Consider the following 19053-nt stretch of genomic DNA (forward strand, 5'->3'; position numbering starts at 1 on the left):
GCAAGAGACACCTGTGTGTGTGTGTGTGTGTGTGTGTGTGTGTGTGTGTGTGTGTGTGTGTGTGTGTGTGTGTGTGTGTGTGTGTGTGTGTGTGTGCGTGCGTGCGTGCGTGCGTGCGTGCGTGCGTGCGTGCGTGTGTGCGTGTGTGTGTGTGTGTGTGTGTGTGTGTGTTTCAGACACACTAATGTACAGTGCTTTCAGAAAGTATTCACATCTCATCTGTCAACGTGCTAAAATACTCTGTCATGTCAAATTGGAAGAAAAAATGTTCACCCGCCTGAGTCCATACATGTTAGAATCACCTTTGGCAATGATTACACCTGTGAGTCTTTCTGGGTAAGTCTCTAAGAGCTTGGCACACCTGGATTGTACAATATTTGCATATTATTCTTAGAAAATTCTTCAAGCTGGTTATTGATCATTGCTAGAGAGCAATCTTCAAGTCTTGCCATAGATTTTCAAGTCGATTTAAATCACATTTTTAACTAAGCCACTCAGGAACATTCAATGTCGTCTTGGTAAGCAATTCCAGTGTATATTTGGCCCTATATTTTATGTTATTGTCCTGCTGAAAGGTGATTTTTTTTCTGTAGGAAAAGCAGACTGAACCAGGTTTTCCTCCAGGATGTTGCCTGTGCTTAACTCTATTCCCTAGTCCTTGACAATGACACACATACCCATAACATGGCGCAACCACCACCATGCTTGAAAACATGAAGAGTGGTACTCTCTTTTGTACTCACTTTTGAATTCAAGACATTCATTTCTTTGGCCATTTTTTTTGCAGTTTTGCTTTAGTGCCTTATTGCAAAGAGGATGCATGTTTTGGAATATTTTATTTTGTACAGGCTTCTTTCTTTTCACTCTGTCTGTTATGTTATTATTGTGGAGTAACTACAATGTTGTTGATCCAGCCTCAACAGGGCCTAAAACTAACTTTGTCTACCAGCCACTGTGACATGTAGATAGATACATTTTTTAAAATCTACCAGACACTCATATTTTTTTTACCTGCCAAAATATTTTTTGCTGCATTAACTACACAAAAAAACACAAAAATGCATGTTAAGTAATGTTTCTAATACAAGGAATGTATTATTTATGTATTTTTAGACCTGAGTCATTAAACCAAAATATCACAGAGACAAATGTTCAGCTGCCTCTTTAAGGTTACCTTGGTAACGTGGCCATTCCAGTCTTCACAGGTGTCTGTGAGAATCTCACTAGTAGAGGGCGACGACATCTATTCTCTTCGCTAGCAGTGAAAACGAATTCAAACATTTAAAAACAACCTAACTTTTGAGCAAAATAATGTAAATATCCAAGAAACATGAGGATAATATCTCACTTCAGTAGTTAGACCAACTTTTATGCCTGTGCGCATTGCTTCCAAAAACAAATCTTTCAACATTTCATTCACAGTGAACAAAGTCCCCCAGCAGGCAGTGTTGCTGCGCGAGGTGGGATAGCTATAACAGTAGCAGTCCTATTTCTTTGTGCATCACCAGATATGAAGCAAAACGGTAGAAATCATTTGAAAACATCTACTGCAGCATTTATCTTGCTATAAATCACTACTCACACATGGCTCACACTTGACTTTTGACTATTTGTAAGAAATGCTTGCGTTGTAGAGCCCTGTGTGTGACCACCCGCCAACGTGGCTGGTGAGTTAGACATTCTTACCCGCCATTGCCAAAATCTACCCGCATTTGGTGGGTGGCAGGTGTTCATTTTAGGCCCTGATCCTCAGTTTTCTCCTATCACAGCCATTAAACTCTGTAGCTGTTTTAAAGTCACCATTGGCGTCATGGTGAAATCCCTGAGCGTTTTTTTCCCTCTCTGGCAACTAAGTTAGGATGGACGCCTATATCCTTGTAGTGACTGGCTGTATTGATAATTACAACATGATCAAAAGGATATTCAGTGTCTGCTTTTTTTTACCCATCTACCAATAGGTGCCTTTCGTTGCGAGGCATTGGAAAACTTCCCTGGTCTTTGTGGTTGTATCTGTGTTTAAAATTCCCTGCTCCACTGAGGGAACTTAAAGATAATTGTACGTGTGTTGTACAGAGATTAAGTAGTAATTCAAAAATCATGTTAAACACTATTATTTCTCACAGAGTGAGTCCATTCAACCTATTATGTGACTTGTTAAGCACATTTTTTGCCCCGACTTGTTTAAGCTTGCCAAAACAAAGGGGTTGAATACTTAGACTGAAGACATTTCACATTTACATTTTTTTGTTGTTTCTAAAAACATAATTCCACTTTGACATTATCGGGTATTGTGTGTAACCCAGTGACACAAAATCTAAATTCAGGCTGTAACACAACAACATTTGAAAAAAGTCAAGTGTTGTGAATATGGCACTGTAAGTATAGCAATAATGCAACATCTGTTTGAACAATTTAAGCCCCTCCAACCCCTGTCATTTAACTAAAGCCCACTCACTTTCAGTAAGGCAGCAACAAGCTGGGGCAACACCTTTCAAACACACGCGACATACACACACACACACACACACACACACACACACACGCGCGCAGCCCTGTCATTATCAGTAGGCTCTAGCGCAGGGAAAAACCCTCGCTCAGCCAGAGAACATCAGAAGGAAAGGGTCTCCACTGCACTTAGCCTATACCAATACGGGGGTTACACACATGTCAAGGACTCAATAATCACAAGGTGTCACTTTACATCATTCACAAGGAACACGTCAAGCCACCAAAAGCAACGTACACAGCTGTGGCAAGCCTTTTAAGAACCCAGCCGTTTCCACTGGGTACAGATGTGAGTTCAACATGTCCTTTTGATTTACATTAGATCGAGTTGCCAACTAACGTGAACTCAACCTGAAATCAACAACAATTTGAACCCTGTCATTGGATTTAGATTTATAGTTGGGTGACTGAAAAAGAGTGGGTGGTGTTTTTCCCACATTTTCCCATGTGATTGGCATGTCATGACCTCTGTAGCCGCTTCCATGATCCGCCTGTTCATTATTAATGAGACGACAGCCTCTTATTTCGACCTGGCTGCAGCACATTGCACTTTGGCTTGGCCTCGCTACGCAGCCATGTTGCGTCCCAAATGGCACTATATTCCCCTATTTAGTGCACTACTTTTGACCAAGGCCCATAGGTGAGGTTGGAGAGAGAGGAAAGGTACACAGTAAATCAATGATAGTTCAAATCACAGTGTTAGGGTTAAATTGACTCTACTGGGAGTTATCTTAACCCTCAAGAGAGTGATACGCTCCATGGAGTTAGTGTTGATAACTGGAGTTGATTGGGACGGAGTATTTTTCACTCCATCCGGAATACTTTGTATTCAGTGAGGCTGGGAGGGGCCTCATTGTAAAAACTGTATATCCCAGCATGCTGCAGGTTGAATGTTTTTTATTGTTGGTTTCAATATCTGGGTTTTCGCATGTCCATTGATGCTACACAAAGATAAGAAAGTAATCCAATCTGTAAGTGGTTGGATTTATAGCAACCATTAGTAAAGATAGTTGTTCCAGTTTACATTTTTTTTTTACCTTTATTTAACCAGGCAAGTCAGTTAAGAACATATTCTTATTTTCAATGACAGCCTGGGAACAGTGGGTTAACTGCCTGTTCAGGGGCAGAACAACAGATTTGTACCTTGTCAGCTCGGGGGTTTGAACTCGCAACCTTCCGGTTACTAGTCCAACACTCTAACCACTAGGCTACGCTACGCTACAAACCACCGACCTACATGGTATAGGTCGGTGGTGGTTCTAGCTTGTATGGCTCCCTGGGCTCCCTTGGCATTTCGTAGTGTGACTGATTTGAGTGAGGAGACCTGAGATCAACCTACCCCCCCCGCCCCCCTTCCCATCTCGTACTTCTGAGTGGGAGACCTTCCCAGGCGGTAGCCTGCCTCGCTCGCAGACTAGAATCAGGGCGCCCACTCCGATGACGTTAATTGACCCATAGTCCCACACAGTGACATAATATCATTGACGTGACGTGCAAATAAAGCTATGGAAAACCGATCGTGCAAATGTCACCATCCTGATTGTTTTTTTGTGAGGGCGCCCCGTGCCAGCCCTGGCAAGATGCCGCCCTGGGCGTCTGCCCATGTCGCCTATACCTAAACCCGCCACTGGTGTAGGTGGTCTCCATGTGCTGTATTTCTTCCCTACTCTGACAGGAATTCTAATTGCACGTTGTGGGCTGTATAAAAGTGCTGCATGTTTTCCTGCAAGTCGGATCTAATAGACATTGGATATCACATTGCAAACAACCACAATGTAAAACATTTAAGAAATATTCAAATAAGACTTTACACCCTATTAACTCAAAGGAAGTCAATTGAAAGAGAAGTGAACTCTGCTGGAGTTGATTGTTCATTCAGAACAACACAGAAAAGTGTAAAATGGCAAGGAAGTTGATTAAAAGCAACACTGGAAATAATAAAATGGCAGGTCAGTGTATTAAATTAAGCAACTCTGTCAGTTTGATATTTACTCCATTTAGGCCTAGTGTAGTTTTAACTCCCAAAATATCCATGCCGTGACCAGAGTAGTGTTAACACAAAATGGGGGTGGGACCATATAAACCCCCAAATAATGTTACATTTGACCCTATATACGAGTTGAATTATCTCTTGTGATTTGACTGTGTATTGGTCATTATTGAGGAGATGTTGTTTTCGCTACTATTTCTACTCCTGCAAAATGATACTTCTTCAACACTAAGTGACAAACAAACAAGCAACCAGGATATTAGGGGAAAACAACCACAGAAGTCACAACACCAGCAGCACTGCATATTGTCTATAAATCAAAAATGCATATTTCCAATTCACATTGGACAAAGTTCATAAAAGCCAAACCCTGTGAAACATGACTTCACTTACCACTTCACTCAAAAACACAACCTCACACATGAAAGGCAGTTTTAAATGCATCATACCTTTGCCGTAGTTGAAGTGGAGTTTGATAGCTTTGCCCTGATTGATGTGGAGGTAGGTGAACCACACGGCAAAGGTGAGCAGCACAAGCAGCAGAAGGAGTTTGAACTGCTTCCGAATTTTCTTCACGGGGAAGCGCAGCATCCTCGCTCAAACATCATCCGTTTACCGGCTGCAGAATGGGGAGAATGCGTGATGCTCGTCAACCGAACTAACCGTCCGCGGTTCTGGAGGAGTAGGTTACTGAAGTAATCGTGTCTAACCGGTACTCCTTGGATGCGATCGAGGTGTTAGTCCCCTAGTCCATCTGTGGTGTATCCATTTTCCGACACTAAAGCCAACAGTGAATTTAGTTGAGTTCTAAATGAAAAAAACGCATTCTCTGATGCTCCAAATTTGACCGTAAAATAGCGCTCCAGGCTCGCTTCATATCATTGCTATAGACTAACTGTATCAATTGTAAATGAGCTATTATTTGCGTTCTTACTCTGCAAGAGAACCGTTGTCCACGGAGACAAACTCCTAGAAAAAACGAAGAAAGGGTCCCCAAGTCGCATTCCAGGCGCTCTGCGGTGGCAGTTTGGGCAGGGAAAAGGCGGCAGATCAGAAGCCACGGTTCGGTCAGTGTTCGACCAAGGGAACAAAATAGCAGTCCAGCGATAATCTAGCCAAATCTCCTACTCGCTCTAGCCTCGTTGACACCCCGACGCTGATTATTTCAACGATTTCTCACACGAGGATCATGCCCCAGATTAAGGCGAATTCGAGGGCACAGCTGAGCGGCTTTCCACAGAAAAACATTCAGAAAACGTACAATTGTCAAATAGACGTGTTTCTATTCTAAAGGCAGCCAATTCACGGCTAAATAAGTATCCTACTACTTTCGCTCCCACGACAGCGTGCAGTGAGTTTCCATGACATAGTAAACACTAAACAGAGCGAGTCACAGTTCTAGATTGTACATGCGCATTTCCAAATAGACTAGAGGGTTTGATCTATCCAAATCAACACCCGCGCGTCGTACGTAGCATTATAGGGTTGCTCTCGTGTGCTCTCTGTTTATCATGTGGCACTGTAGAAATGGCCTGATCCACCTTACTCCGTAATAACCAACTGTCATATCTGAACTCCACGCGTTCCGTTCCTATTCGTTAAACACTGATGAAACCGTAATCTGGAGAAGTCATTTGGCTAATGATAATGGATCAGATGGACCGCTTTCCTATATTCCCCAGCGAAGTGATTCGATATCAACTCGCATCATCCTCATAACCTATTCTGGCTAATTTAAAGACCCAGTTGAGAAATATAAAACGCTATCAACAAAATACCTGCGTTGAGAACAGAACAGCGCGCTGGGTGCCAGGTGAGAGGAGGAGGCCTAGACTAAACATGAAACGTTAAATGTGCCGGTTCGTTTCGAGATCCACGGGATTCCTCTCAGAGGTCCATGTGCACCTTCACGTGCCCCAATCGTCGGTACTGCTGCTCTCTCAGTCGCTGCATTTGACCGAAATGCTCCCGAACAGGTCAGCGTTCCCGGTGCAAGCGAAACGCAAGCTCTCGCGAAACAATTAACATCCACATTCAGGAGAGATGCAGTATGGATGAACGCTACAATGTTGCTATCTGCGATGCACTGGCTAGCAGTGTTATTCCATTCGTGAGCTCTTCTTCGTTATTACACCGTAATAACATCGTCCTCCTCTGCCCTTACATGGCGCATCATGTCGAAATGAACCCTTGCTCAATGCAAGGTGTCGCAGAATATGGAGATATTTATAATATTATAAATAATAATACATAATATTAAAGAAATGCTATACTCTAGTAAAGCACAGGCAGAGGCTATTCTCCCTTGCCCATGTCATCTATATACTCCTCTTCTAGTCTTCCACAATTTTTAAACGCTTCGGCTGTTGCCTATGATCTGGTTTTTGGGACTACTCCTCTTCGTCCATAAAATTGGGCATCAGAAACGCTGCTGGGCAACCGAACTTGGGAGAGCCCGTGATCGACAGGTCCGGTATCCAACCAGAGCCTGCGCTCGTGGGAGGTGGGATGACGACATTGGCCATTAGACGTCGTCGCCTTTTCCCAAATGATGAGAATGGTTAATATTGTAGTGACCCGTTATCTAGCATGGAAAACAGTTCTACATAGCTCGACTATCAGCTTATTTTTTTTAATGTGGTTTTAAATCGGGTCAGGTCTATTGAATGTAAATCCTACCCCGTGATGTGGCGTCCAAAGTAAGTAGCGTGTCCTGTCCAAAAGTCAAAATACACCGTCCAAGGCAAGGCAAGGCAAGGCAGTCCACGCTCACAGGTGATGCTGCTTTGGAGATAGACACTCCAAGATGCGCGCTTGAGTGCCGCCTTTTGGTCAGAACAAAAATACCCACTTGAAATGTAACAGGAAACTGAGCATACAGACTTTGAAACCCGTTTCAAATAGTGTAAAGAATTTCGTCAATACTATCATTACAACTGATTATGTGGTAGGGTTTGAAGGCCTAATGTGTTTGCGCTGTTTTCAGAACTATGTACACTGGGCAGTTCATTTGCCCCGAGGTGTTCTATAATTCTACAGTAGATCCTAAACAGAAAATGATCACAATGCTACATAGAGGTGAAGCATAACAAATCTATCAAATCAAATAGCAGATGTTGTCGCGAGTGTAGCAAAATTATTATGCTTCTAGATCTTACAGTGCAGCAGTATCTAACCGGTAATATCTAACAATTCCACAACAAAACCTAATATCTAACTAATTCCACAACAAAACCTAATACATACAATCTGGTAAAGGAATGGGATGAGAATATATATACACAAGTATAAAATATATGGATGAGCAGTGACAGAGCGGCTAACGTACAATAAATAGTAAAAAATTGATAGTGAAGGATACAGTATACTATATATACAGTGGGGCAAAAAAGTAATTAGTCAGCCACCAATTGTGCAAGTTCTCCCAATTAAAAAGATGAGAGAGGCCTGTAATTTTCATCATGGATACACTTCAACTATGACAGACAAAATGAGAAGAAAAAAATCCAGAAAATCACATTGTAGGATTTTTAATGGATTTATTTGCAAATTATGGTGGAAAATAAGTATTTGGTCAATAACAAAAGTTATACTTTGTTATATACCCTTTGTTGGCAATGACAGAGGTCAAACGTTTTCTGTAAGTCTTCACAAGGTTTTCACACACGGTTGCTGGTATTTTGGCCCATTCCTCCATGCAGATCTCCTCTAGAGCAGTGATGTTTTGGGGCTGTTGCTGGGCAACACAGACTTTCAACTCCCTCCAAAGATTTTCTATGGGGTTGAGATCTGGAGACTGGCTAGACCAATCCAGGACCTTGAAATGCCTTGAAATGCCCCCGGTGATGTGTTGTGCAGACCGTACCACCCTCTGGAGAGCCCTGCGGTTGTGAGCGGTGCAGTCGCCATACAACGGTGATACAACCCGACAAGATGCTCTCAATTGTGCACCTGTAGAAGTTAGTGAGGGTTTTTGGTGACAAGCCACATTTTTTCAGCCTCCTGAGGTTGAAGAGGCACTGTTGCGCCTTCTACACCACACTGTCTGTGTGCGTGGACCATTTCAGTTTGTCAGGGATATTTACACAGAGGAACTTAAAACTTTCCACCTTCTCCACTGCTGTCCCGTCGATGTGGATAGAGGGATGCTCCCTTTGGTGTTTCCTGAAGTCCACGATCATCTCTTTTGTTTTGCTGACATTGAGTGAGGTTATTGTCCTGACATCGCCCTCACCTCCTCCCTGTAGGCTGTCTCGTCGTTGTTGGTTATCAAGAATACCACTGTAGTGTCATCTGCAAACTTAATGATTGAGTTGGAGGCGTGCATGGCCACGCAGTTGTGGGTGAACAGGGAGTACGGGAGAGGGCTGAGAACGCACCCTTGTGGGTCCCCAGTTTTGAGGGTCAGCGGATGTTGTTTCCCTACCTTCACCACCGCCCGTCAGGAAGTCCAGGACCCAGTTGCACAGCTTAATGATGAGTTTGAAGGGTACTATTATGTTGAATGCCGAGCTGTAGTCAATGAACAGCATTCTTACATAGGTATTCCTCTTGTCCAGATGGGATAGGGCAGTGTGCAGTGTGATGGCGATTGCATCGTCTGTGGACTTATTGGGGTGGTAAGCAAATTGGAGTAGGTCTAGGGTAACAGGTAAGGTGGAGGTGATATGATGCTTGAGTAGTCTCTCAAAGCACTTCATGATGACAGAAGTGAGTGCGACAGGGCAATAGTCATTTAGTTCCGTTACCTTAGCTTTCTTGGGAACAGGAACATTGGAGGCCAACTTGAAGCATGTGGGGACAGCAGACTGGGATAGGGTTTGATTGAATATGTCCGTAAACACACCAGCCAGCTGGTATGAGCATGCTCTGAGGACGCGGTTAGGGATGACATCTGGGCCGGCAGCCTTGCGAGGGTTAACACGTTTAAATGTTTTACTCACGTCTGCCACGGAGAAGAAGAGCCCACAGTCTTTGGTAGCTGGCCGTGTAAGTGGCACTGTGTTGTCCTCAAAGTGAGCAAAGAAGTTGTTTAATTTGTCTGGGAGCAAGACGTCGATGTCCGCAATGGGGCTGGTTATCTTTTTGCAATACGTGATTTTCTGTAAACCCTGCCACAAATGTCTTGTGTTTGAGCCGTTGAATTGCAACTCCACTTTGTCTCTATACTGACGCTTTGCGATTTGATTGCCTTACGGAGGAATAACTACACTGTTTGTATTCGGTCATGTTTCCAGTCGCCTTGCGATTAGCTTTGTTAACATCCACAGTTACAATAAATGCATCCTCAGGATATATGGTTTCCAGTTCGCATTAAGTCCAGTGAAGTTCCTTGATGGCCGTCTTGGTACATGGCTGTGACTGAGGAGAGTTCTCTTGGGAGATAATACGGTCGGCATTTGATTGTGATACATTCTAGGTCAGGTGAACAAAAGGACTTGAGTTCTTGTATGTTGTAACAATTACACCTTGAGTCATTAATCATTAAACATAAACCCCCTTCTTACCAGAGAGATGTTTGTTCCTGTTGGCTCGATGTACTGAAAATCCCATTGGCTGTACAGACTCCGACAGCATGTCCCCAGCTAGCCATGTCTCCGTGAAACAAAGCATGTTACAATCCCGTATATCTCTTTGGAAAGCAACTCTTGCCCTAATTTCGTCGACTTTGTTAACTAGGGACTGGACATTAGCAAGTAATATACTCAGAAGAGGTGGGTGGTGTGCACGCATCTATCTATGTCAGTGTTTGTCTCTTTCTCTGTCTCTCTGTCTGTCTGTCTATATGACCATTTATTTGCTTGTGTGTCTTGGTAATAAGTAGGTTACATTCTTGTGATGTTTTTTTTCCAGAGGTTATCAGTGTAGCCCATAAGCTGGTGGGTTCTGATTTCTTGACATATGAAATCATGAAATATACGTATTCCTTTCACAGAGGGAGAGAGAGTAATAATAATGTTTACAATTATGTCAGGATATGTTATTGTTAACCATCAGGGATAAGTAGGCTACATTCTTATCATGTTTTTTCCCAGCGGTTATCAGTGTTGCCCATAAACTGGGAAGGCAATCCAGTCTGCCCAAACAGGGGACAATAGGGCAAGGGTTTGTCCTAAAAATGTAATCACTGACCTCTCATCAGTCCATCATTGTATTTGGCCAATGAAAAGAGGTTATTCCACAAAGCGTAATTCCCTCTCACAGTAGATTTACCAATAATCTTACAACAAAAACCAGGAAGTAAATTAAATGCGTATATATTTGTCCCTAATCTAGGCCTTATTGGAATACATACACTATATATACTACATGGCCAAAAATATATAGGTAGATAGATACGTAGATAGAGAGATGGATAGCTGGATGGATGGATGGACGGACAGACAGACAGATAGATACTACATGACAAAAAGTATGTGGACACCTGATCATAGAACATCTCATTCCTATGGAGATGCCCCCCCCTTTGCTGCTATAACAGTCTCCACTCTTCTGGGAAGGCTTTCCAGTAGATGTTGGAACATTGCTGCGAGGACTTGCTTCCATTCAGCCACGAGAGCATTTAGTGAGGTCGGGCAATGATGTTGGGCGATTTAAGTATGCTCTCTCTAATTCTCTCTGTCTCTCTTTCTCTCTCTCGGAGGACCTGAGCCCTAGGACCATGCTTCAGGACTATCGGGCATGATGACTCCTTGCTGTCCCCAGTCCATCTGGCCGTGCTGCTGCTCCAGTTTCAACTGTTCTGCCTGTGATTATTATTATTTGACCATGCTGGTCATTTATGAACATTTGAACATTTTGGCCATGTTCTGTTATAATCTCCACCCGGCACAGCCAGAAGAGGACTGGCCACCCCACATAGCCTGGTTCCTCTCTAGGTTTCTTCCTAGGTTTTGGCCTTTCTAGGGAGTTTTTCCTAGCCACCGTGTTTCTACACCTGCATTGATTGCTGTTTGGGGTTTTAGGCTGGGTTTCTGTACAGCACTTTGAGATATCAGCTGATGTATGAAGGGCTATATGAATAAATTTGATTTGATTTAAAACATTTTCCACATACAGTCTGTGCCTTTATTTAGTTTTCATGCTAGTGAGGGCCGACAATCCACTCTCACATAGGTACCTGATTGGCAGGTAGCCTAAAGGGGCGGCAGGTAGCCTAAGTGTTGGACTTGTAACCGTAAGGTCGCAAGATCGAACCCCCGAGCTGACAAGGTAAAAAATCTGATCTTCTGCCACTGAACAAGGCAGTTAACCCCACTGTTCCAAAGCTGTCATTGAAAATAAGAATTTGTTCTTAACTGATGTGCCTAGTTAAATAAAGGTTAAAAAAAAGAGCATCAGTGTCTGAACAATGTGATTTGCCAAGGCAAGCTACTCTAAGTGCAGCCCAATACAGAAATCTGGCAGTGGCTTCTGATTAAATTCAATTTTCACAGAGCCACTTGTTGCAATTTTGATGAGGCTCTCTTGTTCAGATATCGGTAAGTGGACTGGAGGCAGGGCATGCAAGGGATAACGAATCCAGTTGTTTGTGTCATCCGTTTCGGGGAAGTACCTGCGTAATTGAACAAGTTCTCATTTACAACTGCGACCTGGCCAAGATAAAGCAAAGCACTGCGACACAAACAACAACACAGAGTTACACATAAACAAGCATACAGTCAATAACACAAAAGAAAAAAAGAAAGTCTATATACAGTGTGTGCAAATGGCGTGAGGAGGTAACGCAATAAATAGGCCATAGTGTCATGTATTGAGGGCCAGCCGACTAGAGCATACAGGTCACAGTGGTGGGTGGTATAAGGGGCTTTGGTGACAAAACGGATGGCACTGTGATAGACTGCATCCAGTTTTCTGAGTAAAGTATTGGAAGCTATTTTGTAAATGACATTGCTGAAGTCTAGGTACGGTAGGATGGTCAGTTTTACAAGGGCGGCGTGAGTGAAGGACACTTTGTTGCGAAATAGGAAGCCAATTCTAGATTTAATATTGGATTGGAGGTGTTTAATGTGAGTTTGGAAGGAGAGTATACAGTCTAGCCAGACACCTAGGTACTTGTAGTTGTCCACATATTCTAAGTCAGAACCGTCCAGAGTAGTGATGCTAGTCGGGCGGGCGGGTACGGGCAGCGAACGGTTGAAAAGCATGCATTTGGTTTTACTTGTGTTGAAGAGCAGTTGGAGGCCATGGAAGGAGTGTTGTTTGGCACTGAAGCTCGTTTGGAGGTTAGTTAACACCGTGTCCAAAGAAGGGCCAGATGTATACAGAATGGTGTCCTCTGCATAGAGGTGGATAAGGGAGTCACCCGCAGCAAGAGCGGCATCATTGATGTATACAGAGAAAAGAGTCGGCCCGAGGATTGAACCCTGTGGTACCCCCATAGAGACTGCCAGAGGTCCAGACGACAGGCCCTCCAATTTGACACACTGAACTCTGTCTGAGAAGTAGTTGGTGAACCAGGCGAAGCAGTCATTTGAGAGAAACCAAGGCTGTTGAGTCTGCCGATAAGAATATGATGATTGACAGAGTGGCTGCACAGTACTGTCTTCATCAATGGTGGTTAAGATATCGATTAGCACCTTGAGTGTGGCTGAGGTGCATCCGTGACCAGCTCGGAAACCGGATTGCACAGCGGAGAAGGTATGGTGGGATTTGAAATGGTCAGTGATCTGTTTATTAACTTGGCTTTCGAAGACTTTAGAAAGGCAGGGCTGGATGGATATAGGTCTATAACAGTTTGGATCTAGAGTGTCACCCGCTTTGATGAGGGGCATGACCGCGCCACGTTGAAAGGACAAAGATCACCTACAGAGCTAAGCCAACCTCAGCAAGTGTCCGATGAAAATTATTCTCGAATTTCAATGTGAAGGTGACGACCTACATGCCGGAAGGATGAATTTCGACTATACCAGCCAGAATATAGCATGAGCTTAAAGAATGGCAACTTGGTATGAACTTTGAACTCTTATTCACTAAAGAAGTGATACCTCCTAGCCGTTGCGTTAGCGCAGCAGCTGTAAACGTGGGCTAGGAAAGGACGGCCGACATATCCAGTCTAACACACACAACGATACTACAACGTATTCAGTTTACCACCAGAGACATTTTTCAAAGTATAACCCGGCCTACCATCTACGACCAATCTATCGAAACGCAGCTCAGTGTAAATATTTATTGCCTTTTCCTTCTTCAAATGGGCAGGTATTTAAAATGCATAAGATTCTGTATTTACGATAGCATAGCTTCTCCCTTTGTTACTCAGTCTTCCCGCTCTTTCACTCAAACCCAACCCCCTCTCTTTGTGGGAGGTGGGACAAAGGAGGTATCTGAGGCATGTTGAGTGGGACTAGGGGCTCTGCAGTAAACTAAAACAATAATAACTATCCTAAACAACAGTATACAAGGCATATTGACATTTGAGAGAGACATAAAGCGAGGCATAAAGCAATCACAGGTGTTGATTGGGAGAGCTAGCTAAGACAACAACGGGTAAGACCACAACAGCTAATCAGCTAAGACAACAACAACAGGTAAAATGGTGATGAATGGGCAGAGAGGGACGGTTATCTACACACAGGGCCTCAGTTTGAGGCTGGGAACGACAGATAAACAAAAAAATAAACAAAATGGAGTTCCGTGATTAATGAACAGTCCAGCAGGAATCAGCTATGTAGCCAAGTGATCATAGGGTCCAGTGAAAAGCAATAGATGGAACAGGGAAGCCGCGGAGTAGTCATTGCTACGCTAGCATGCGGGAGACACAGCGTTTACAGTTAGCAGGCCGGGGTTAGTAGAAGCGTCTGCTCCGACATCCGTCAAAGGCCGGTTGAGAGCGCAGCGGAAGGAGTTCTGTCAGCGACCAGTCGTGGTGGTACTGCGGGGCGCCGTGTCGACAAAGAGTTCAGGCCAGATGGCGAAAGAGGTATTGTAGTTGTAGTAATTTCGTTTGCTGTAAATTCCGAGTAACGGTTAATGTGATTGGATGTTAATTATTTGACTAGGCTACCTGTATTTGACATTGTGTTCTTATTTTGCTGAACACTAGATGGTTTCATTTTATTTTTGGCAGTGAAACGAGGCTACTCAGGTGAGAAAAAGACCTCACCCAAATGTATAGCCCTGTTGGAAAATATAAATGGACTGTTTGGAAATGTGAAGAAAAAAAAGGGAAAAAAAACATTTTATTTTCTTAGATGTGAATCACATTTTTATTTGACGTACCCCCGACGGCATTGTGCGTACCCCTGGGAGTTTGTGTACCCCAGTTTGGGAATACCTGGTCTAGAATGTCATTGTATGCTGAAGCATTAAGATTTCCCTTCACTGGAACTAAGTAGCCCGAACCATGAAAAACAGCCCCAGACCATTATTCCTCCTCCACCAAACCTTACTGTTGGCACATAGCAATCGGACAGGTAACGTTCTCCTCGCATCCGCCAATCCCAGATTCGTCCCTCGGACTGCCAGATGGTGAAGCTTGATTCATCACTCCAGAGAACGCGTTTCCACTGCTCCAAAGTCCAATGGTGGCGAGCTTTACACCACTCCAGCTGACTCTTGGAATTGCGCATGATGATCTTAGGCTTGTTTGCGGCTGTTCAGCCATGGAAACCCATTTCATGACGTTCCCAATGAACTGTTATTATGCTGACGTTGCTTCCAGAGGCAGTTTGGAACTCGGTAGTGAGTGTAGCAACTGAGGACAGACAAGCTTGTGTGGCCTAATTAGACCTGCAGTCTGTCTTTATATTACTGTAGCATAGACTATACTGGAGTAAATGCAGGCCTAACTGTCATAAGAAAAAAAGTTATCATGAGATGATTGGTTTACATGCATTGAGAACTGCAATCATATTGAGATGGGCTGTCTGTCCCTACCCTGAGCTTGAGACGGCATATAATTTAACAATTCAATTTCTCGCCATGCTGTTCACATAAATAATGTGTTATAGTTTACTGGTTTCTCGGTAACCAGGTCCCCGCACAATACACCACATGGCCAAAAGTATGTGGACATCCATTCAAATGAGTGGAATCGCTTATTTTAACGACACCCATTGATGACAGGTGTATAAAATTGGGCACAACAGTTTTGCAATCTCCAAAGACAAACATTGGCAGTAGAATGGCCTTACTGAAGAGCTCAGTGACTTTCAACGTGACAACGTCATGGGGTGCCACCTTTCCAACAAGTTAGTTTGTCAAATTTCTGCCGTGCTAGAGCTGCCCGGTCAACTGTAAGTGCTGTTATTATAGTGGAATCGTCTAGGAGCAACAATGGCTCAGCCACGAAGTGGTAGGCCACAAATCCATAGAACGGGGCCGCAGGGTGCTAAAGCGCAAAACACGTAAAATAGTCTGTCCTCTTGTGACAATTAGGCCTGCATTTACAGCAGCATAGTCTATGATACAGTAACATAAAGACAGAATGCAGGTCTAATTAGGCCACACGAGCTCGTCTGTCATCAATTGCAACACTCACTACCGAGTTCCAAACTGTCTCTGGGAGCAACGCTAGCACGAGAACTGTTCGTCTGGAGCTTCATGAAACGTGTTTCCATGGCCATGGCCGATTAGCACACAAGCCTAAAATCACCATGCGCAATGCCAAGCATCGGCTGGAGTGGTATAAAGCTTGTCGTCGTTAGACCTGCATTCTTTCTCTGGAGTGATGAATCATGCTTCACCATCTGGCAGTCCGACAAAGGAATCTGGTTTTGGCGGATACCAAGAGAACACTACCTGCCCGAATGCATCGTGCCAACTGTAAAGTTTGGTGAAGGAGGAATAAGGGTCTGGGGCTGATTTTCATGGTTCGTACTAGGCCCCAGTTAAGGGGAATCTTAATGCTACAGCATACAATGACATTCTAGACAATTCTGCGCTTCCAGCTTTGTGGCAATAGTTTGAGGTAGGTCCTTTCCTCTTTCAGTCAAGATCGGTGTGGAATCAAATCAAAATCAAATCAAATGTATTTATATAGCCCTTTGTACATCAGCTGATATCTCAAAGTGCTGTACAGAAACACAGCCTAAAACCCCAAACAGCAAGCAATGCAGGTGTAGAAGCACGGTGGCTGGGAAAAACTCCCTAGAAAGGCCAAAACATAGGGAAGAAACCTAGAGAGGAACCAGGCTATGTGGGGTGGCCAGTCCTCTTCTTTCTGTGCCGGGTGGAGATTTATAACAGAACATGGCCAAGATGTTCAAATGTTCATAAATGACCAGCATGGTCCAATAATAATCACAGGCAGAACAGTTGAAACTGGAGCAGCAGCACGGCCAGGTGGACTGGGGACAGCAAGGAGTCATCATGCCCGATAGTCCTGAGGCATGGTCCTAGGGCTCAGGTCCTCCGAGAGAGAGAAAGAAAGAGAGAAAGAGAGAATTAGAGAGAGCATACTTAAATTCACACAGGACACTGGATAGGACAGGAGAAGTACTCCAGATATAACAAACTGACCCTAGCCCTCCGACATATAAACTACTGCAGCATAAATACTGGAGGCTGAGACAGGAGGGGTCAGGAGACACTGTGGCCCCATCCGAGGACACCCCCGGACAGGGCCAAACAGGAAGGATATAACCCCACCCACTTTGCCAAAGCACAGCCCCCACACCACTAGAGGGATATCTTCAACCACCAACTTACCATCCTGAGACAAGGCCGAGTATAGCCCACAGAGATCTCCGCCACGGCACAACCCAAGGGGGGGGGGAGGGGCGCCAACCCAGACAGGAAGATCACATGGAAGAACTTGACTGGCCTGCACAGAGCCCTGACCTCAATCCCATCAAACACCTTCGGGATGAGTTGGAACGCAAACAGCGAGCCAGGCCTAATCTCCACACATCACTAATGCTCTTGTGGCTGAATGTAAGCACGTCCCGCAGCAATTTTCCAATATCTAGTGTAAAGCCTTCACAGAAGAGTGGAGGATGTTATAGCAGCAAAGAGGGGACCAACTCCATATTAATGCCCATGATTTTTTAATGAGATGTTCGACGAGCAGGTGTCCACATACTTCTGGCATCTGTAGTGTATTTAAAGGACAGGCACATGCACAGATAGGGCTCTACCTGAGCAGAGCACATCCCCCTTTGCCTTTCCAGTTTCCAAAGTGCCCTTTTGGTTGGTGGTATAGTTTCCTCCCACATATTTTATTTTGTATATGTTTTGTCATTGTTGTTCGGTACACACTGCCCGCAACTGCCCCAAGTCATTGTCATGTTCGCCACACCATCCCTGGGTTGCACCTGTTGATCTGCCATGTTCCGTCAGTATGCCCGGTACCCAAACATGCATGGCTTGAGATATGTTGTCACCGGTTGAGTGTGTAGCTAGATACCTAGTTTAAACAGTACTACCACAGCAGCATAAAATTTGATTAACACGTGATTAACCTTAATCATCATCATCATCATCAATATTCAGTCTGGTTGGCTAATATGTGTAGCAGAGAGCGGCAGAAAGACATAGAGGTAAATCACAATCAGTGAAAGAAATGGAGTTAGCTAACGTGCTAGCTAACCCTGGACAAATTGCATTTATCCGGAGTAGAGAGTAACATAAAAGCTTGGTAATCTATCTGTTTCCTCTCTCTTTCATCCGAAAGTGGGCACAACCCCAATTGTTAGCAGGGGGCCAACAAGTAAAAGGACATTTTACTCCAAAAAACATATTTTAGTATTTTGTTCATTAGTCCACTGTTGATATGGTTGATATGGTCCCATAAAATTGTAAAGTTTTCAAGATAAAATACTTTTTTCAAGACAACTCAGAACTTGGAAACACATTGTAGAAAAATTGTCAGAGTTTACCACTTGGAAAGTATCAGAATCAACCAATAGGAAGTTCTATGCAAAAGAACGTACGTACATTGTTGCTCAGAGCCTGTGTACAAAGCCAAAAATTGTGAAGACGCGAAAAACGCAAGTTTGAGTCAAATGTCCCTTTAAAATGGCCATCAGTGATTGGCATGTCTATTTTTTTACTTTTAAATTAACAATATGCTCAATGATTTGGTTACAAACTTGCATAAACAATAGTTTTGTCAACAATAAAGATTAGAGGACTTGGTCATGGCAATAATACTGTATTTGATAGGAAGAATGCCGCGTTCAAGACAACTCAGAATCTCAGAAATGTCAGAACTTGGAAACCTGCAGAAAGATGAGAAAAACATCAGAATTGACCAATAGGAAGCTGTTAGCAAAAAAGTAACCTTTTAACTGTGAGGGTCTGAGATTCCGCGATATCCTCAAAGCACCGAAAGAAAGGGTTTATACATAAACTAACAAATGAATGACTCAGTAAACAATACGAATATTAATGTCAGACCCAACAATCCAGAAAGCACTCAAACGTAAACTCAAAGCTTTATTCCTACCAGAACCTTTGGCATGAGTCCTTGGGTGGAAGTTCAATGATGCAAGAAATAAGTCATCCAATAATCACAAAAATGTATTCAAAAATCAAATGCAAAAATGTAATAATTCAGAGTATTCCGTTGGCATTGGACCTTTCGATTAATTTCGGATTACTGATATTTGATCTGG

At 43.6% G+C, this 19053-nt stretch overlaps 1 protein-coding gene across 1 annotated transcript in view; it reads right to left on the minus strand.

Annotated features, from left to right (window-relative positions):
* Positions 1–7077, minus strand: part of b4galnt4a (beta-1,4-N-acetyl-galactosaminyl transferase 4a) — a 421360-nt gene extending 414283 nt beyond the window's left edge. The window contains exon 1 of the mRNA XM_035790369.2: positions 4945–7077. Within this exon, the coding sequence (XP_035646262.1) occupies positions 4945–5086 (142 nt within the window). The 5' untranslated portion in view covers positions 5087–7077. The remainder of the gene's footprint in view (positions 1–4944) is intronic.
* Positions 7078–19053: the final 11976 nt, after the last annotated feature.

Source organism: Oncorhynchus keta, chromosome 17 (genome assembly GCF_023373465.1).
Source record: "Oncorhynchus keta strain PuntledgeMale-10-30-2019 chromosome 17, Oket_V2, whole genome shotgun sequence".
NCBI lineage: Eukaryota > Metazoa > Chordata > Actinopteri > Salmoniformes > Salmonidae > Oncorhynchus > Oncorhynchus keta.